Below are 23,051 nucleotides of genomic sequence, written 5' to 3'. Positions count from 1 at the left end.
GAACTTTTCGCTCGAGCGAAGGGTCAAAATTCTGGGCAGCAACCCTTTGCTCCCAAGCTCAACCAACCTGCTACAAACCTGCCCATTGCATCCCCCAACTCAGAAATAGGAAATTAAAGGACGGTAACAATCATAATACAATGGCAAGAGCTATGGAACCTAAGTCCGGATACAATAATCAAATGGGAAAAGACCGGGGTCGCTATAAAGGCTGTGGTAAGGGCAACACCGACGTTGATGTCATTGGCACTATCATCGACGCTGACCGACCTGTCCTCCATAGTAATGGGTGGAGCCCAGGGGGCACCAGACTTCATGGAGCCCGACGCTGTGGCTAACTCTGACCTTAGCCGCTTTGACCGAGTTGATTGGGAATGTTCGGCCTCGGCGGGCCTCTTCTCGGGGGCAGAGGTGGTCTTCTCGCTCAAAGCCGATTTTGAAATTGGCAAGGTGTCCTCAGTATCAATCTGAGTCACCGTTGCCTTTGGCTGAGCCTTCTTTATCCTTTTTTGTTTCGGCTTTGGCTGAGATGGTGTTGGTTCAGCGTCAACAGTGACCGGGATGTTGGCTAAGAGGTCCTTAGCAACTGCTTTCTGGTGACCCATCTCAGCAGCAAAAACCGTTCGGCATCGTCGACGGCGTTAAGATGGCGGGATCAACTGTGGAGCCGAGGTAGATGGTTGTTCTACTGGATCTGAGGTTGAACCCTGATCCGGCCGAGATGAAGAAGCTGTTGGTGGAGTGGCGGTGAAAGGAGGAGACTTACTTTTTTGTTTCCTTGGGACGTCAGGAAGTTCCGACTTGTAGGTCGGGATAAAGTTGAGTACCAAAGGGGCTCTGTGCTTGTGGACTGGCAAATCCAGTAGCTTCTTCAGACCCTTGCTGGGGAAAAAGGACTTGCGGAAGCCTTTTTCTGGTTGGGGAAGATCTGCAAGAAAAAACAGATATTAGAATAAATGAAGTATTGAAGACTTTAAAAACAAGTAAGTATAAACACAGGGCTCTTACCATTACCCTCTACAAAAACTGTTCGAGGAAGAGGGTAGAGGTGGAGGTCCTCATCTGGAGCGAACTCCCAGTTCCCCGAGGTGTTGAAGTAGTCATCCCCAGCTCCCTTGTTGGAGTCTGGGAGGTCGGCAACAATTTTGTACTCTGTGGAAAAAAAGATTAAAGGCAAGAATCTGGAAAAAACACGATAAACAGAAATAAAAACGTGTTTCAGAATCAAGAATAGTGATGAACTATCAAGAACACTGTGCCAGAGTGAGTGCAAGGGTACAAGGCCAAGAACAGTGGCAAAAGTGAAAGAAAATTGTGAGCAGTGTGTGTATTCAAGACATGGGCAAAAGCAAAGTCATGAAATAGACACACTCAGATACGTGATTCATAAGTCGAGAACTTGAGCAAAACGACAATGACAACGAATAAAAAAGTAAAGCTTTTCCAAGAACTGAAACCAGGAGAAACAGTGGCTTACCAGAAAAAGTGGGGCCAGTGTGAGGATCGCCGAAGTCAGACAACGGTTGCAAAAGCGACAAAGTGGTGAAAATCACGCCTGAGGAGGTGAATACAGCAAGTTGCAGAGCTAGGAGAGCTTGAACAATGGCAGATCTTTGGGAAAAAGCTAGAGAGAGAAAAAGCTTCAGAAACGATGGCAAAAAGTGAAAAGACGGGGGGAAGAAGGAAGTTTTGTCAAAACTCGAAACGGCGGCAAAAAGGCAATTAATGTACTGAAAACGACGTATGCGTCAGATGGCGCACGCAAGAAAAATTTGACTTACAGGCGCGTATCAAGTACGATCCAGTAAGGGGAAGACGCGTGGCTAAAACGGTTGAGTTATTATGTATGACAGCTCATACGCGTGAAAGAGCTCTTGGAATTCTTGTTCTTTAAAAAAACATGCCGGCCTGTATGATGATCTCGGCTGAGAAATTTTAAGCCGACGTACTGGAAGGAAGTATTGATATAGGTTCCATTACCTCAGAATGCCGAGGTAACAGAACCTAGGGGACAGTTGTGGGGATATATTTTCTGAGTACCAGCATGTGGCCAAGGTGACGTCGATGTGTTAGCTGAGGTGCCACGTGTCCTGGTCATGACGCCGAGGTGATCTCGGCTAGGCCGAGGTTATCTCCGAAGATATCGGAATCCGGGATAAGCGGATAAGGGACAAGAGTCCTAGAATGAGGAAGGGACTCAGCCTGGATAAGGATAAAACTCTTAGGGAGTTTATCTTTATCTATTGAAGAGTCCAGGATGAGCACTGAGCTAAAGTCCATCGAAGCAAGACTTCTATTAGGACTAGGATTGAGTTAACTATAAAAGAGAGGCACGCCCATGGGTCTAAGATACGCAATTTATATTCTGAACGGTGAGTTAAGCACTATTGATTAGCTTTGAGATAACTAACTTGATCGTCGGAGTGCCCCCGGGTGGACGAACCACTGCCGGAATCTTTTCTTTCTGTTGTAGGTCATTCAGGTGCCATCTATTTTGCCAGTGCTCTCCAGTTGGAAGCTGAGTTAGCAGTGTGGTCAGAAATTCACTCACACATGAAGGATAACCATCTTATCTTATTCGTGAATAAAACTTAGATAAAAAGTAGCAAGGTTGACACTATTAGTGAAAATCCGAACTATACATGGTGAGAAATATTTGAAATCATTGAAACACATAATTAGAAAAAAATAAAGCCGTATTTCACACTAATAATGAATTGAAAACTATTAACAAACTACAATTTGAATTATACCCAGGTGCAATACATCAATTATGTGTAATAAATTCTTAAAATGCATATCAGAATTGTAAAATCTTTTAAAAGGAAAAGAGAGAGAATCATATTATAACCTTTTTTAATATTTAACTCAACTGCCCTTGCAAACTTTTCTCAAACTATACTTAGAATAAAGCACATCAATAGTTAAAAATTACATCCTAAATTAAAACCAAAGAAATATTAGATAAAATGAATGCGTTGCACATAGAAATAAGAAAATGTAAGAAATTAATATAAAAATTAAAATTTATCACCCACGACGTTGTCTTATAAATCTGCCAACTAGAGAGGCTTTATTAGAAATATTAATCATGCATAGAGGATACATACACCAATATTACTAAGGAAGATAAGAATACAAATTAAAAATAACTTAAATGCATTGCAAAACAAATCTTGTAGGATCATCATATGTCCAATAGCGGACTTGCTTTTTATTACCCAAGTAATATTACCATATCCATTAATATAAATCCATTTCTATTAAGAACACGCAGAACTATACATACATTATCCCTATAAACAAATAAAAGTCCTCTCAATCGTACATATATGGAATGTAACAAAAATTACATTTTGAAAAATCTAGAAATCCCCTAGATGTTGATTTGTGATTATGTATCAATTTTAAACAGTATATAACAATCTCAATCAAACAATCAAGACAAATCGACACAACAATTTTACGTGGAAAAACCACAATTGGACACCTCCAATTGTGATAAAAAAAACCACGGGCAACAGCCACAAAACAATCCACTAAGAAGATATAAAGGAATTACACAGGTATATACTCAATTACCTAGCGAATCCACGCACGAATTGAACCAACCCCTATGTGCCTCTTCCAACCCTGTCTTCACCTCGAAATTGTCTTTACGATAAGTCACTCCAGAATCCACCAAAGCTTCAGGCTCGAATTCTTCAGAATCCACCGAAGAACAACTCTCTCTTTTGTGTAAAACAAACAAAACCTTTGATGTATTCGTTTTAAACCATGAGTTGAATACTCAATAAAACATCAAAGAAAACTAACAAAATATCCCCAGATATAAACCTTAATATCCAAAAAAAAGATCTGGAGGAATTAATTTAGTTTTGGGAGAAAACCAACTATTTATAGAAAACTAAAGTAATCCTGATTTTGGAAGAAAACCAATTCCTTATAGAAATCCAAAGTAATCCTAGTTTTGGAAGAAAACCAATTCCTTAGAGAAGTACAACAGTGAATAAAATTACAATTGAAAAAAGTTTTGTCAAACGGGATTGCCAAGAATAAAAACCTAACACATTTAAACAAAATGCCCGTAGGCTTACATCTTTACATTAAAAGTAAGAGTTTAACCCTTTTTACAACAATGACGTTCCGTCAACAAGTATAGGTTCTGTGGCTGAAGATTACCAAAATTGAATCATCTCTCAACTTGCAACTGAAAAATGATTAGCAACATGGGATGAATATAAGGTCCAGTAGAGATCCCATCATGATCCCATAACGCTCCACTTTTGTGATGATTGATCATGTTATTCATGTGTTTCTCTTTGTTTAACCTCGGTTTAACAATTGTTATCGCGTCGGATTTTAGTGTAAGGTTTTGGTTTGACCGTTCGATTGTTGTGTTGAAAACTCCTTCTCAAAAATCTTCATTCTTATTTATTGCTATTTCGAGTTTCATGTGTTTCGGAAGGTGCATGTTGGATCTGGAGTGCCCGGGGGTTGGGCTAGAGATTTTATGGGCTGGAGGGCTGAACCGCACGTGCAAGGCCTTGGGCTACACGTGTGGGAGAGGGGTCGCACGTACGGGAGGTGAGGCCGCACGTGTAGGAAACAGGGGAGTTTCTGGATTGCACTCTGCTTAAAAGGTAGGTGCAGAGGGGAGGTGCGGGAGAGTGCCGCACGTGCGGGGATTAATGCCGCATGTGCGGGAAGCACGCTCCGCACGTGCGGGACGGGCTGAGTCCGAAAATCAGCTTTTCTTCTTTCCTTGGGCTGTGTGTATCTCACTGTTTGTATGTTACTCTCTCTCTCTGAAAGGCCTTTTCTCCTCATTCTCTCTATATTTTCTACATCAACACCCACTCAATCTTTGATTTCTCCAAATCCATAAACATTTTGACCTTAGTTCCTTGATTAAAGTTGGAGAGCTAAGCTAAAGCTTCATTGTGTGCGGTGAAGATCAAGTTTCATCACCGTTGATCTTGGGGCTTCTTCTCAATCTCCTTCATTCTTGAGGTAGGGATTTTTCTTGGAGTTATATATATGTTTTTGCAAGTTTTGGTCCATTTTGAGATTTTCCTCCTTGTTTGATTTAAAAATTTGTTTTTGGCTCAAGAAATTAGTGGTTTTGAAAAAGGGGTTTATCTCTTGCTCTCTTTAAAAGATGTTCTTGAGGAGTTGAATCACGTTGATTTAAGAATGATGTTTTTGGTGAGATTTTACCAAGAAATAAAGAAATCCATCATTTGGTTGAAAAACCTAGAAATTTGGGGGTTTTGGTGGATGTTGTGAAACTATGGAATTACTTGTGTTAAATGAATGTTCAAGTGGAAATTTCATGATATTGGATGCAAAATGTCCATTTTCTTAGTATATGTGAATTAGTGGATTTTCTTTGGAATCTATTGTTTAAGTGTATATGTACATAATCATGAAATAACAAAAGGTGGAGGATACATGAGATATGGGATTGTTGCTACATATGGATAGCTATATAAATACATATGTTATATATGTGGAAATGTATTGGAAAGAAAAGTGGAAATTGTGATCACAAACGGAGAGTTTGTGGGAAAGTTTGTGAATGGTAGGACGATGCATCATATGGATAATCACCTCATTACACGATTGATCATTTCATTGCATGGATAATTGTTGCATGAACACCTTAAATACCTTGCTTATTGTAAACATTGAATTTGGGATTTGAAACTTGCATTGAGAAAGAATGTTGAGAAATGAATTTATTGAAATGTTTTGGGGTAAATATGTTGGTAAGTCCTGATAGGAGGTGTAGATGAAATTGATTAAGCTGGCCTGAGTGTCCGGGGTGAAAGACCGAAAACACACGCGAATGAGGTACCACTTCCCTTCTGGTTAGCAACCGGTAAAGTGGGGTTTTTGGTAGTGCTAGTTATGCCTACTTGCAAACACCAACCTAGGGATTACCTATGTCGCATTTACCGCCCCTTGTATTAAATTGATAAATTTTAAATTTGTTGAAGATATCATAATATTATTGGGCATGATAGTTTTCAAAACATGAGAAGAATGTGATTTTCTTTCAAAAGAGCATAGCATGACATACGCATTTCATTCCTTTAGACTTGTATAAAATGTATATACTTTGTTAATGAGTTCTCTACTGGGCTTTATGCTCAGCCCTATAGGATTTTGGTGTAGGAAAAGATGTGGTGAACCCGCCAAACTAGGGCGTGGATGCATGTATTGAGAGCATAAAGCTCTATTTTGTTGAGACCATATTTTGAAGCTCGATCCCGGTTCTTCCTCCTTTGGTTGTTGTATCCGGACTTGGTTCCGTGGATGTCGGTAGTTGTCTTTATCTTGTTTACGCCCTTCAATACTTTGTATTTGAGTTATAGGATGTTATGGGCAGGTTTGTCACAAGTTGGGAGTGATTGGGAGCAAATGGTTGCTGCCCAGAATTTTGGTCCTTCGCTCGAGCGAGACTCTTGTCGCTCGAGCGAGCTCTGTGTTTTAGTTCCTTTGCTCGAGCCAGGGTTCCTTCGCTCGAGCGAGAGTTGAGTTTTGTATCTGGTGGCTCGAGCGAGAGGTCCTTCGCTCGAGCTTGCGTCTACGTCCAGTAGTGGACTTGAGGGGTGTAGTTCTTCGCTCGAGCAAGCTTTCCTTCGCTCGAGCGAGCGAGGTGTATGTTTTGGGTTTCTTCGCTCGAGCGAGCATTCTATCACTCGAGCATGCTTCTGGGTTGCAGACCTGAAGCTTCTAATTGTTGGCTCGAGTGAGAGTTCTTTGTGTCTGGTCGCTCGAGCGACCAATCCTTCGCTCGAGTGAGCCTGTGTTATATCAGTAGGCAGCAGTGGGATTGAACATCACTTTTTCATCCTCTTTTGTTTTCAAAACCCTAGGTCCGTTATCTCTCTCTCTCTACACACCTTCTCTCTAGGGTTTCATCTATTTTTAGGGTGTTTCTACCCTAGGTTCTTTGTAAAAAAGGTAGAGGGTCGCGAGGGCTTTGTTTTAATCTGAACAATAGTGGATTTGGCGCACTTTAGTTTTTCCTCATCTACGCCTTTGGGCTTCTAACTTCGAGATAGGGATAACCTACTCCATCTTATGAGTTTTGACCTAAATTTTATTCATTTTGAGTAGTTGGTGATGTTGGGTAATTTTGGAAAAAGTTAGGGTTTGATTTGTAATTTGATAAAAAGGGGGTTTTTCATATATTAAACTCCATGTGTATGTAAGACTTGAAAAATGGTATTATTTTTGTCAAATTGAGGAAATTGAATCTTAGGGTTGATTTTTGATAAAGGGGGAGAATGCCCTAATTGTTGTGATAAATTAGTTAGTATAATTAATTTGGGAAAATATGAAATTGAGTTGAAATCCATGAAATTGGGAAATTATGAGATTGAATGGTGTAGTTGAATTAACTTATCACTCACCTATGTAAATGTGGACATTATATTTGTTTAATGCATTTACTTTCTATTTAGAAATAACTGCTTTGGGCTATCGGTGGAGGATAGTCTTGATTGTTGTAGACATTGTATGTTGATTAGGGAAAACTGAAACTAATCACATTTATTGTGTCATTGAATATGACAGTTGAATTAATACAGCAAATACGTGTATTGATTGATTATTGTGTATGACAAGTGTTAAATACATTGTATATGCATATGGTTTAGGAGAAGATGGGGGATGGACTCTCAAACCTGTTTGGGAGGAGATAGGGGATGGACTCCATTGATACAGCAAATATGTGTATCACTTGAAGTGTTAATACAGCAAAATGTGTGTATTAACTTGTAATATTAGAAGTGGTTTTAATGTGAGTCGTAAACTCACTTGAATTGTGAATAAATGAAATGTTTAATATGGAATGTATTTCAATTAATTGTTCGGCCAGGTTCTGAGCCATGTTTTCGAAATGATTTGGATGAGTAGAGGAATGTAGAGTTGTATTGTGATATAACTGATTTATGAGTGTTAACCTTCTATCAAATGCTATTGTTTTAGTCATTGCTTATATTTGGTTTAGTGTATCTCTGCTGGGCTGTGGCTCACCCTATATGGGACATCATTTTCAAGTCCAGGTGATATGCTACCTCCAAGGACTTAGCTTGGGAGGTTCTAAGAGTTGAAGACTTATTTTAGTTATTTTGTTATTTTGATATTACTTGTAAATTCAGGCCAAGGGCTTAAAGTGTTTTTTTTGAGTTAGTACTCCTTTTTGGTGACCAAGTGTTGGCTTGGGGAATTGTAAGCCCATAGGGCATTTACATTTATTGTCAATATGTAAATTTTGTTATTTAACTATTCTGATGAATGGAGGGATGTTTTATTCTCTTATATCTATGCATGTTAAGAATGTTGGGTTTTAAGTATTATTTTGAGGGCGTGACACAACCAACCATCAATTTTACAATTTCAACCCAAACATTCAAACCTTAAATCCCCATTTTCATGCTTTTCAAAAATTCGTAATGAACATACTTTTTATGTAATAAAATCTACCACATATCTATCTATAGACGAGGTATTGGAGAGGAACAAAGGAATCCCTACCACTTGAAGCGACAAGGAGAAAGCCAAAAAATCCATGGCGACGAAAACACGATCTGTTCAAATTAAAATGAACCCCTCGCGAGCATCTACGTTTTGGTCTAAAAGAATATGGGTCAAAGATGGGTAGAAATAAATGAAAACCAAGGGTAAAGAGCTTGGGAGCTCAACAATGAAGGAAAGAGAGAGAGAGAAGAGAGAGAAAAGTGATCCAAAAAGTGACCAAAAGTGACTTTTAAAGAAGCTGGGTTCGGACAGACTGCTCAAGCGACCAAACCTGCGCTCAAGCGAAGAATACAAACTTTCAGAAGTTGAGACCACACAAGGCAGACAGCTTGAGTGACCAAACCTACATTTGAGCGAACATCAACAACTCTCAGAATTACAAGCTTGCAAAAGTACTGGGAGACTCGCGAGACCGCTCGAGCTACCAATTCATCACTCAAGCGATGAAGAAAACTCAGAGTACTACAAATCCTAAACAATAACAACATACATAGCTATGATCATGAATGTACCATGACGTACAATATAAATAATGTGATAGTTTAATATTCAAAATACAATTATATAAGTACATTTTCTCCAAAAACATTCATTTGAACACTACAAGGTGTAAAACCATTTGTTTCTTTTCAATTATCCAGTTTAGTTCCAAAAACATTTCTTCACAATGCAACCTTGGTTATTTAAACCTCCACGTTAAGATAAAAAAAATTCCATCTCCACATTTGTTTTGAAAGCACGTTCACAGATACAAGTCATAATCCCATCTCATAACTCAACCCACTGCACACTCTTATGTAGCAACACATCTACTACCTTCCATGGCCATAGGCCCAAGGGCAAGGAACATCCATAACAGAAATACCGAGAAACATATATTCTTAAATATAATTTACTGAACGTAATGCATACTTCCATTTCCACCGGCCTACAGCACAGATGGAAAATGGTATAACCCACATAACACATAACGTTTTACCGACCTCACCCGGAGGGGAACGACCCCAAGCTAACACTTTACCGGGTGCAAACCGGAAGGAAAAGGAACCTATCACGAGGTGCCACGCTTTACCTGCTCAATACGGTGAGAAACATACCTCATTTCACACTTTACCGGGCACAAATTGGAAGAGACAAGCAACCTCTGTCAAGGCGCCACGCTTTACCGGCCTTACCCGGAGGGAAATAGACCCCCAAACAATAATAACACCACATGCTAAGCTACACAATATCATACAAGTGTAATACATACACATAATCTACTAAACAACAATAACTCCATCCTCCACCGTTGACCAAGGACAAAACCTCTAAACAGATAAATAGATACACGACTCGTACAATACAAATCCATAACTAATTCTACCCTTTTAAATAAACCATTTCTCATTTCATTTCATAAAAGAGTTACACACGCCATTTTATTTCTAAAACCAAATCCGTTGTTTCAAAACCATTAACTACGTCCACCCTCATCCAAAACTTCATCTTTTTCCTTAAACCAATGCAATTCATAAAACACAACTACAATGCAACGTTAATAAAAAGTCACTACTAAACCCAATTAAGTTTCATTTTAATAACTAAACCATTATTCCAATTCTTTAACACATAACTCTGTTATTACACATTTTCACCCCTTTAGGATTAATTAAGCCCATAATGATAAATTATGGTTTTTCCCCACTCTCAACACGAACATGTCCAACTACCTCTCAATTAACTGAAACACCCACAACTCATCCAATTCCAACTCCCAAACTCCAAACCCCAAAACTCATATCATGCTTTTGTAAAATTTCTTAACAAACTTGTTTTTAAATGTTATAACTACCACATATATATCTATAACGAGGTATTGAAGGGGAGTAAAGAAATCCCTACCTCTTGAAGCGAAGAGGAAACAACCCAAAAAACACCAGCAAAAAAATGACAATCCGCACAAATTAAATGGAAGCCCTCGCCGAGCTCTTCGTTTTACTCCAAAGCACTATGGTGGTGAAATCAATGGATTAGGATGTATGGGAGTGTTTTAAGTAAGAACTAGAGAGAGAGAGAGAGAGAGAGAGAGAGAGAGTGGAGATGAAAAAGTGACCAAAAACCCTTCTCCCCGATTTGATATACTCACAGACCGCTCGAGTGACCAAAACACTGCTCGAGTGTTAGACACAAATAAGTGATACCGCTTGAGCGAGCAAAATACGGATCAAGCGCACAATGACCCCCTCCCAAAAGTTTTGTAGACTGTAGAAGACCGCTTGAGCACAGGAAAGACCGTTGGAGTGAACCAGAAGAAAAACAGACACGATTTTCTTGGAAAAAGAATTACCAACCTACTCACAACACAACCAACAACTAAAACTCAACAACAACAAGACAAGGAGTATAGATAACAATAAAGAGTATCAGATTCCGGATCCAAGAACATGAAAGGGTCGGGTCTAACCCAAGCCGTTATTTTTTGCCTAGGATACACTCCAACCATATTAATCTTTTGAATATGAAAGAAAAATTAACATACATATATGACACACACACTAATATGAGTAAGAATAATAAAAATATAGATTAAAAATACCTTAAATGCATTGCGAAACAAATCTTATAGGATCATCATCCAATAGTGGGCTTGCATTGTCAAGGGTTACTCCAACCATGTTAATCTTTTGAGCTTAACTTCTATGAAAATCTAACCAGCAATGTACTACAAAAGTGAACAATTAAAACATGTAAATTAAAATTGTCACAACGTGACCAATTTGTCTTCTTTTACCCTCAAATAGCATAGGTCGTGACACGAAAGATTGATTAACGACGCGTAACCTGATCATTGCAGTCTCATTTGCCTCCTGCCAGCAAAATGTATTTAAAAAAAAATCATTTATAACTCAATTTTCTCATTTGGCTTAAGTTGTAACATTATCTAATATCAAGTAAATATTGCTATGCAAGTTTGAATTAGGAATAAGGATAAAATATAATATCTAAAATTTTATCATATTAAGATTTCTTTAGCTGTGATTTTTTTTTTTTTGAGAAGAGATTTGAAATCATGCATGTTTAATGGATCATGACTGTTTTAACTAAAATTTAAGTTTTAAATTTCAAATTTTATTATCTTTTAAATTTAAAATTTATAGACCACAATAGATTTTTTTATTTTTTAATTATAAAAATAAAAAATTTAGTTTGAGAATTTGGAACTCCCATTTCTCCTTAAAACTCACCATTTTATAATTTATATAAATATAAATATGTATTACATTAATATGATAATTTAAGTATAAAAAATAAAAAAAAAAAAACTATCACTTATTTAGCATATAACCTGTGCTATGCACAAGAAACATGATCTATTATTTATAAATGAGATATCTAATAATGATGCATAAAAGTAAAAAAATTTAGTGAAACATCTCTCCAACTTTTGATAGTAGAGGAGGTGATTAGGGTTGTTGCTGTGCATGGTGCATAGTAACAAGTGTTGCACATCGTATTGGGCTAATATCAGGGCCCAATTCGATAATCTAAATCGTTTACATTTTAGAAGATATCGAGTAGAACATACCTACAAAAATTCACGTCAATCAGATATCATTAGCTCTTTTATCAAATCACATTTGCATTAAGTTTTATATTTCAAATTATATTTATCATTTTTTTAAAATACAAATGTAATTTGATGAAAGGGTCAACGATATCCGATCAACGTGATTTTTTACAGATATGTTCTACTCGATATCTTCTAAACTGGGAACGGTTCAGATTATCGAATTGAGCCCTAGAATGAGCCCAATAAGGTACGCAACAGTTGCTGCTGCGCACTTTGCGCAGCAACAGCCCCAAACTCGGAGAGGAGGTCCAATATGTTTTTTCTTCTTAATTAAGGTCTCTCAATAATATTATTAGAGAAATTTCAACTCGTTAAAGAAAATTTTCAAATTTCTCTATGAAATTTTTCTTTGAAGATTTGAAAATTTTCTCTGTACTAAAATTTCTTTATAAAAATGTTGAGAAATTCCAACTACTATGAAGATATTGCATCTCCTTTATCTTATAAAATTTTAATATCAAAGATTTTAAATTAAAAGCGCTCCCAAAAAACTATCACTTACCTATTCATTGTATAATCCAAAGTTTTTGTGTTTGTGTGTGAATAAACTAAGTGTGAGCCAATATAACTTAAGTATGATTGTGGTTGACCAAAAAAATTTAAATTAAAGGAAGTTTAAAAACATTAATTTTGTTGGGAAGATTGTTTTGAAAAACAGTTTACTAGTTTTTTTTTTTTTTTTTTCCCTTCCCTTAAAACAATAAACTTTTAAAAAAGTACCTATTTTCACACAACTATGAAAATGATATGAAATAATATGTAGTTTCAAACATTTCATTATTTTTAGAAAAAGCATGAAAAAAAAAACAATAAAAATAATTGCAAGCAAATGTTCGTAAATGGAGAATTCCATATAATTGTTTTATTTTAAAATGTATTTAGGGTTTTCACTTCATTTTTTTACATATTCTTGTTGAAGTTTTCGTTTAAATATTTTCAAATTTTGTTAAAAGTATATATATATGGCTAAAATTTCATTTTGATATTTTTTATTTAAGGAATTTTAAAATGTCAAATTAGATATGATTAGTTGCATCTGTAAGATTTTCAAAATTTCAGTTTTTATGATGTCAAGTGAGATATTAGCTAGATTAATAGTTTTAAAAAATTTTAAAATTTCAAATTATATATAGTTAGATGAACCAATAACATTATGCCACTTGTATATTTAATATTTAATAATTCATAAAATTAAGAAAAAAGAATCAAGACTTTTAAAGGCAAACACCTTACAATGTTTTATAATTTAATATTTAATAATTCAAAAAAATTGAGAAAAAAGAATTAAGACTTTCAAAGGCAAACACCTTATAATGTTTTGCAATTATATGTACTATAGATTTATCGTTCTTCTTTTGTTTTGAAATTTTCAAGCTCTCAGTTTTCATTGATAAATATTTTTTCTTTCTTGATGAGAGATATTTTCAGAGCCACCACCTAAGAAATATTATCGGAGTATCATGTAGTATTCTCTGTGCCGATCCAAAAAAAAAAAAAATGTAGTATTCTCAGTAAATGAAAAATAAAAAAATACACTAGATACATCATCATTTATCTTTAATTAGCAAACAGATATCTCTAAACAAATAGATAATCTCAATAAAGATAAACTCTCCAAATTTCAAGATGTGAGTGATAATACATATCCAACTCCACCATCCTCGTCCATAATTACTCAATATCACCATTTCAATATCAATTGCATTTATCAATACAAAATCAACATTTGAGATTTCTAGGGCAAAAACCCTCTTCCCTTTATAAACCATTTCCTAAGGTAAAAACCCTTCATTTCATCATATCTCAACAATAAATATCTATCCACAATCATTTCCGATAAACCATTTTTGTTTTCGAACCAAAACCCAAGATTGTTCAAGACCTACTTTTCTACAATGCTGTTTTATAAAAACAATAACTAAGTTAAAACTCATAAACAAGTGCGGAGAATCCTTATCTCAAGTATAAAGGTGAAAGAGGAAAACTCGGAGGAAATTCAATGTTGATGAAACCACAAATCTCTTGGATCAAAGGAGGCCCTTGAGATGATCTACAATCTATTTCAAAGGACCAATATGAGAAGGTACCTCTGAGTGAGTAGATCTAAAGATCTAAGTGAGAAAAAGTGAGTTTTGAGAGAAAGAGAGAGAAGTCATGGTTAAGAAGGGAAAAAATGGAACAACCAATGAGAGAGAAGTGTCTTAGGGTCAATTTATAGTGACTATGTATTAATAGAATAATAGCTCCAAAGTCAAATGAAAAGAACAAGCCAAAAATCCCCAAAAAGTAGGGCCCAAACCGAACAAAATCTTGAAAAAAGACTCACAGGGGTCGACCCTTGCAACAGTGGTGTCGACCCTCAAGAAGAAAAGCTGGGACACTAATGTTTTGCAACAGACGAGGGTCGACCCTAGGAGACAAAGGTGTCGACCCTATTTTTTAGAATGCAACCTAGAACCAAACAGCAAGGGGAGGGTCGACCCGAAGAGCTCGAGGAGTTGACCCTATATTTCAGTATCTAACCTAGAACAAAGCAGCGATGGAAGGGTCAACCCCACCAAGACTGATATCGACCCCAGAGGCCAATAACAAGGTAAGTGTCGACACCATTAAGCCTGGTGTCGACCCCAAATTTCAGTAGCCACCTTAATGGCATAGCAACAAGGTGGTGTCGACACAACCAAGACTGGTGTCAACCCTAAGAGCCGAACAAAACAAAAAAAAAAAGAAGGTACCAAGGATGGTGTCGACCCTCGAGCCAAAATCCAACAAGAGAAGAGAGAAGGACGACCGCTATGGATATATTTCCTGGATTCAAAGGCAATAAATGGGTCGGGTCTAAGCTCGAATCGCTATAACCTCTCCTCTTAAGGAATTTTATTCCCAAAATTTTAAATCAACAACAAAATGATATTTAAACCAATTACAACAATGATAGCAATTCAATTTCATCACCATGACCCATCAACCGACAATTCATTCTCACCACTGTGATAAACACGTTCTCATCATTGAATATACAATTCACATTTCCAAAACATATACAATGTTTATATTACATTAACATGACAAAATTTTCAATACAAGTTCAAACATCAACTAATAGGTCCAGATATTTCTCACAAACTTTTGCCTCACATTTCCAACCTACTTCCTTAATCCCGTGATGTTTCCGCAACACCTTCACTAAGGAATTGTCTTGTCACACAAGACTTGGTCTTAAGTATCTACAACTGTAACCGGTCTCTCCTCATACGAGGCATCCTTATCTACCGCTAGCTCATTCCAATCCAACACATGTGATGGATTCGGCTCATACCTCCGGAGCATACAGATATGAAACACGTCGTGAACCCTGTAAAGATGTGGTTGTAAGGCCAAACGATAAGCTACCTCCCCAATCAGCTCTAGGATCTCAAAAGGCCCAATAAACTTAGGAGACAACTTCCCACTCTTCCTAAACCTCATCAAATCTCATCTGGGTGATATCTTCATGAAGACGCAATCTCCGACCTCAAAGGATAACGGTTTCCTCCTACGGTCGACATAGCTCTTCTGCTGACTCTGAGTCGTGACCAATCTCTTACGAATAAAGGCATTGGAACTAGATTGACACTGAGCACTGCTTATCATCCTCAGACCAACGGGGAATCTGAACGCACTATTCAAATTTTGGAGGACATGCTTAGAACTTGTGTCCTTGATTTCAAGAGGTCTTGGGAGGGACACCTACCGTTGATTGAGTTTGCCTATAACAATAGTTATCAGGTGAGAATTGAGATGGCATTGTTTGAGGCCTTGTAGATCACTAGCTTGTTGGGCTGAGGTAGGTGATGCACCGATGTTGGGCCTGGAACTAATTCAAGAGACGACTGAGAAAGTTGCTCTCATTCGAAAAAGGTTAGCTATGGCTCAAAGCCAACAAAAGAGTTATGCTGATAAGAGGAGACGACCTCTATCCTTCGAGGTTAGTGACCATGTGTTTCTTAAAATCTTGCTGAGGTGGGGTTTGATGAGATTCAGGAAGAGTGAGAAACTGTCTCCAAGATTTATTGGACCTTTTGAGATTCTTGAGCAAATTGGGGAGGTGGCATACCGTTTGACCTTACTGCCATAACTTTCCAGGATTCATGACATGTTTCATGTCTCTATGCTTAGGAAGTATGAACCCGACCCTTCGCATGTACTTGATTGGGTTGACTTACAGGTAGATGAGGATGCCTCATATGAAGAGCGACCGATTCAAATTTTAGATACCCAAGAACAAGTGTTGAGAGGCAAGACCATACCTTTGGTGAAAATGTTGTAGAGGCACCACGTGGTTGAGGAAGTGACCTGGGTGTTTATAAATACTTAGTTAGGTTGAAATGTTAATACTCTTTAATGTTGTTTTGGGAGTTGAATGTTATTATTCTTAATTACGTATTATTGAAATTGATGTGATTTTGAATAGGAAAGTTATTATTGAAAACATCGGAATTAATACTAAAATTTCATGTTGATGATTATTGTTGCGGTTATTGTTGGGATAGTTACTATGACCCTATTGAGAACATGATGATAATTCTTGGAAAGTTAATGAGAGTATGATCTATTGAATTAGAATTGAATTGTCTTGTTGTTGATTCACTATGGACTAGGGTTGTCAATGGATTAGATTTAATCCGAATCTGACCCGAATCGGATCCTAAAATTTGAATCTGTTTACAAAACAATGCAATCCGGTGATCCAATAATCTGAATCCATTTATTAAACGAATTGAATACGCAAAAATTTGATCCGATCCGATAATCCGATCTGATTATTCTCAATGTGAATGAAGAAAACAAAAAAGAAAAAAAATCAAATTTTATAAAATTGTAGCTCAATAAATAAATAAATGGATCAGATCGAATTATTGGATCTGATATCCGAAATTATTGAATTTGAATTCAGGTGATCTATAATTGGATATGGGATAAACGGATTTGGATCGAATTCGGGTTTGTCATAATCGAATTGGATTCAGATTTTGATAGATCCGATCCGAATCCGATCCACTTACAGGCCGACTATGGACATTGTTATTGTCATTTGGAGTTTAATCTCATGGTTGTGTGTTGTTATCGTTGTTGGGTTTTGGGAATTGTTTCATGGTGAGAGGAGTAGTTTAATTTCAGGGACGAAATTTCCTAAGATGGAGAGATTGTTATGTCTCGAGTCTTTTTAAAGCAAATTGAGTATATTAATTCGAAATGTCTTTTCTATTGGGGTCCTTGTTGCTATTGAGCTCTACGAGTCAAGTGTTGTCATCTATTCTTCTCTTTGTGATTATTCATTTCCATCCTAATGTGTTTTCTGAGGTGTCAACTTGCGTCTTTGGAAGTTAGAGTCAGTTCGAGAATGTGGGTCCTTTTGTCGCTCGAGCAATAAACTAGTTCTTCCAGTTCTTTGTTCTGAAGTCTGAAATACTGTGAGTGTGCTTTAACCGCTTAAGCAAAGGTTTCACCGCTCACGCGGTCTTTCTATAGAAGACAGAGATTCTGGGAGTTTGAATTCATCGCTCGAGTGGTTTGTCTAGAGTCAGTTCCTATAAATGTGTCCAATCACTTAAAAGTTGAGCCATCAAACACTTCTCCCTCACTTTTCATTCCTCTCTCTCTCTCTCTAGATTTCACTTTTCTCTCTTTTCTCTCATCTCTCTCTAGAAGACACCCACCAACCCTCATAAATTCCTTGATCTCTTCAAATCCATTGAAGTTTTGGCCCTTGTGTCTTCATTAAATTTGGAGACTTCATCAGGGGTTACGTAGTGCACAGTGGAGATCGGATTTCGACACTGTTAATTTTGCAGTTTTTCTCACAATTTCTTCTCCTAACTTGAGGTAGGGAGTTTCTTTGAGTTATATATATGATTTTAGCATGTGCTTGCTTATTTTGATATGATAAGGGTTTGGGATATGAGGTGTTGAGTTTTTAAAATGTTGAAAAAGTGATTTTCTTAGATATTATCCAAATTAATTTGTTTTGTGAACTTGTGTGCCTGTTAGGAGTGCAACTTAAACAATACTAAGCTACAACCCCTATTCGGACTTACCAAATGTATTTATCCCAAAATATTTCCAAAGTCATCAATTGTTTTCTCAAAATAATAACTCAATTTCCAAAAGCATAGCCATAATAATATATATTCAAAAGCTATGCAAGTGAATGAAATGCCAATGCAAAGAGATTATAATTTTGATAATAAGGGAGTCAAAGGTGATCCCATTAGCTCAAAGAGTACAAGTGTTACAAACTCTTTAGGTTTGCAGTTTCTCAAACTAGTTTCTGAGATACTGGACAATTGCATTGGTTGCTAGACCGAAGAAATGAGCGCTCAAGCGAAGTCACAGTTTCTTAAGTGGTTCAAATGTTGAAAGTGTATTACTATTGCTTATCTTGACACATCACTCGAGCGGTCAACTCGAACTCAATTTGTAATAATTGTTCCAACTCTTCAGATCTAGATCTAACTCTTTTGAATTTCTCTATGAAAGCTCCTCAAAAAGAGAATGAGATATAGGGACAAGGTTAGGGGGTTTTGAAGCATGGCATCGCAAAGATATTATAATTTTGATATTATAATTTTGAATTTCTCTATGCAAAGATATTATAATTTTGATATTATCCAAGTGAATGAAATGACCGAAAACACGTGTGGAGTAGATACCACGTGCCTTCCGGTTAGGACCTAGTAAAGTGGGGATTAGTAGTACTTGGTATGCCTATTTGAAGGCACCAGCCTAAGGATTACCTGAGTCATATTTACCGTCCTATTTGTGCATTTTTAATTCATTGGAAGAATGTGTTTTTGGAAAGAGGATTGCATGTGATTTATAAAGGGACAAGGTTATGGGGTTTTGAAGCATGACATCGCATAGCAATCATGTTATAAAACTGCTTAAAACATATATACTTTGTTAAAATCTCTTTACTGGGCTTTGTGCTCACCCCTAGTGGATTTGTGCAGGAAAGGACGTAGTAATCCCGCCTAGTTAAAGGCATGGAAAGTGTTTTGAGAGCACGTGGCTCTTTTATTTTTCTTCTGTTGTTCATTTTTGTAAAACCAAGGGTTTTACTTTATGGGCTTGATAACCATCTTTTGTGTAACCGGGCCTAAGCCTTAGAACTTATAGCCAACGGTGTATTCTTTTATATTGTTCTTTTTTTTATTATTATTATTATTTGTCTCACATGCTGTGGATTCATACTTTAAGAAGATTGAATGTGTATTGCATATGGACCCCTTTTGTAAATCTCTCATATTATATAGAATACAAACATAGAGATTCGACCAGTTGAACTAAGATTGGTTGATTGAATAAATTAATCAAAGTTATTTTATGTCAATTATCTAGAGGCATTACAGACTGCTCAAGCGATCAAAGCTATTCTCGATCAGTGAATGAATGCTTCCAGTATCTCCACTTTCTCAAACAAATCGCTCGAGCGGTCAAAAGCGTGCTCGAGCAATGAGTTTATGCTTGCAGGATCTTAGACGATTTTGAAATTCAGAGTTTGCAAGGGTCTATGAACCACTCGAGCAGTAAATCTTGCGCTCGAGCAAAGTATGTCCATAATTCAAATTTCCAAATTTCGAATGGCCATAACTATCTCATGCAGACTATGTTTTAGGTCGTTTTTGTATCTAAATCGAAACCCCAAAAATAAGCTTTCCAATTTTTCTAGCCTCATATCAAGATTCAAAGTGTGGAGAGATAAAAAGGTAAAAGTGTGAGGACTACTCATGGGACAATTAGCTGAATCAATGTTTTTGGTCCAATCTTACTCTACCGTCGCAATGCCACACCAATCAATGTTCTAACATCAACTAAAGAGATTATAATTTTGATAATAAGGGAGTCAAAGGTGATCCCATTAGCTCAAAGAGTACAAGTGTTACAAACTCTTTAGGTTTGCAGTTTCTCAGACTAGTTTCTGAGATACTAGACAATTGCATTGGTTGCTAGACCGAAGAAATGAGCGCTCAAGCGAAGTCACAGTTTCTTAAGTGGTTCAAGTGTTGAAAGTTTATTACTATTGCTTATCTTGACACATCACTCGAGCGGTCAACTCGAACTCAATTTGTAATAATTGTTCCAACACTTCAGATCTAGATCTAACTCTTTTGAATTTCTCTATGAAAGCTCCTCAAAAAGAGAATGAGATATAGGATTGAGTTCTTTGAGTTTTTCCTTGATAATTGAGCAATGTGTCTCATACATCTCAAGTGATTGATTTTCAATTCAAAGGAGAGTCATTCGTGATCATTCTTCAGTGTTATTTTGGTGGAATCCGAGCTTTGTTCGAGGTTGTGGAATCAACTTAATAAGCTTCAAATTCTAAAAGCAAATTGGTTTGATGATGGGATAGCATCTCTGGATCAACTAGATATGGATTCACTAGGAGGTAGATTGGGTGAGCTTTGTCTTAGTGGATTTTCTTAGCCTCTTTGGCTTGCATTTTTTTTTTAGCAATTGCATTTGGTGGACTCCAATTGGAATTGTTCTTTCCTCGTTAAATCCCTTGTGTTCCATCTATTGATTTCTAAGTTCAAAGCTAAATGAATTTTATTGAAAATGAGCATTAACTTATATTTGACTTAGTATGTTGAGAATTGTAGTATCCATGATTTTGATTTGTGTATCAGATTGGAGATATCATAAATCACGTATCTAGAGTTTAGGTTTTCTAAGTGTGCAATGAGTTATCAACGAATCCAAAGCCTAATCTAATGATTGTTGTTTAACCGTGTTATGCGCAAATGAAATCAGATCTCAAATACCTTTAGATTTAAACCACCAAGTAGAAGAGGAGAAATAGGAAATATAAATTATAGATAGAAAACAAAAAGTTCCATCTCCAAATGGCAACCTTTTCCATCTTTGTGTTGGGATGGGTTATTCCATAGATTCAAAAGTTACTACTTTTGATTTAAACTCAAAAGTTACACCACTTGGTTTAAACTCACAACTCACGTCTCTTTATTAATTCATAAAATAAAAAAATATATATATTTAAATATAAATTATTTAACAATAGTTAGGATGAGATTGAAGGTCTTGTTTGGCACTGGAGTAGATTTAGTTTGAAATCGCTTTTATTGTCCTTCAAAAGCTTTAATGTTAATGCATCTTTAAAACACTTTCATGTTTAAGCACATACCAATTAAACAATAACTATTGTGAAAGTCCATTAAGTGCAACAATCAACAGTGCCAAATCTTTTTACAACAAAAGAATTGGTATCTCTCATGGTTAATGTCAAAATAGCAATGTTACAATCAAAATTTGATATGCAAATTACACTTAGGTTCCATTTATTTTGACGTAAAATATTTTTGTCAAAAATATTTTATTCATTTTCATTGTTTTGTTGAACAAAAAGTAAGTAAAATATTTTTTAAAGAAAATATTTTTGCATAATTTTTTTAAAAATGACTTACTTTTAAAAAATTATGTAAGTCAATTTTTACAAAGTTAACTCTCACTCACTACCATTTCAACACATTTAGCCTTTGCAAATAAGTATCTTAACTCACTAAAAAATCATAAATGACACTATATTGAATCAAAAATTCTCTTTTAGGCAATAAAATATTTTTGTTTCAAGTGTCAACCAAATGCCAAAACACAAAAACAAAAACATTTTGTGTAAAATTAATTTACAAGAAAAGTATTTTTTATGTAAAATATTTTATGTCAAAACAAATAAAGCCTTAGTAACCTACTTTATACTCTGTCTCACTTTATCTCTTAACCTTTTAATTGTGACACTAAACCGTTCAAACTTTTCATCAAGTTCCAATCTAAGTCCAATGATTAACCCATTTTAGAGAAACAAACGAAAAATCCCGGCGTGACTGTCAGGTGATATTATTGAAAGGGTATATAAAAACATAAATTCACAATCCTTTTCTACCCAAACCACACATGTACTGCCAACTGCACTTTAAAAAGCTTATATACATGTATATATATTCACTTCGTAATTTTCATTCGAATTTATTTCCCTTTGGTCCTGTACTTTTTAATTGTAACAAATAAGTTCTCAAACTTCAAATCTTGTCTTTATGTAATTTTTTCCTCACTCATTATTAAAAATTTGATAGAAACTGTTAGAGAAATAAATGATTTTCGACAAATGTAAATCAATTGAAGGAAAAAAAAATAATGCTAAAAAACAAATCAACAACGACAAAAGAATTTTTACGTGATTCCCTCAATGTAAGGTACGTCCACAGAACCGTAGTCCGATTTTACTATCAACCAAGAGTTTTCAAATGATTACAAACAAAATACAAAATTTTCACAACTACCCGTAAATAAATTCTAAATAATTAAGAGAAGAGATCTCACCAAATAGACCAACAAATTATATTCAAACAAGCTATTGAAAAACCAAGATAATAGATCCAAATTAGGCTCCACTGAAGTAGCCAAATAAGCACCCAAATAGTAATTCGAAGTAGCCAGAAACTGAAAATAGAGAAGACTTCGAAGCACCAGCCAAAAGCAGCAAAAAAAAGAACACTAAAGTTTTAAAAACATCACTATTGTAATGCCCCAAATTTAATTACTCGAATATTATTATTTAATCTCTAATTATAGTCCATTTCCATAATAATAATAAAAGTGGAAGCAAGAATAAATAGTTAAGCAATAAATGTTTTCTCTCGTATGTACGGTGATGAACTGTTCAACTACAATAATTTATAACATGTGCCCTTAGGCTTACACAGAAGAAAATAAAACAAAACAAATAAATAAAAAGGGATCAACCCTTATTACAATAAGATGGCATTCCGCTTACAAGTAATAGACCCCATGGCCAACAAATAAGGTGACTCCATGGTCTTGAACA

The 23,051-nt window shown here is 36.0% G+C and overlaps 1 protein-coding gene across 1 annotated transcript in view; it reads left to right on the top strand.

The window, feature by feature from the left end:
* Positions 1-17,306, top strand: part of LOC145823790 (uncharacterized) — a 59,307-nt gene extending 42,001 nt beyond the window's left edge. Inside the window, exons 4-5 of the mRNA XM_082923312.1 lie at positions 16,620-16,750; positions 17,103-17,306. Coding sequence (XP_082779438.1) covers positions 16,620-16,750; positions 17,103-17,306 — 335 coding nt within the window. The remainder of the gene's footprint in view (positions 1-16,619; positions 16,751-17,102) is intronic.
* The last annotated feature ends 5,745 nt before the right edge of the window (positions 17,307-23,051 follow it).

This window comes from Camellia sinensis, chromosome 4 (genome assembly GCF_055761805.1).
Source record: "Camellia sinensis isolate YWXY chromosome 4, ASM5576180v1, whole genome shotgun sequence".
NCBI classification, from domain to species: domain Eukaryota; kingdom Viridiplantae; phylum Streptophyta; class Magnoliopsida; order Ericales; family Theaceae; genus Camellia; species Camellia sinensis.
Note: the sequence above shows the minus strand (reverse complement) of the source record. Positions and strands in the feature narration are given on the sequence as shown.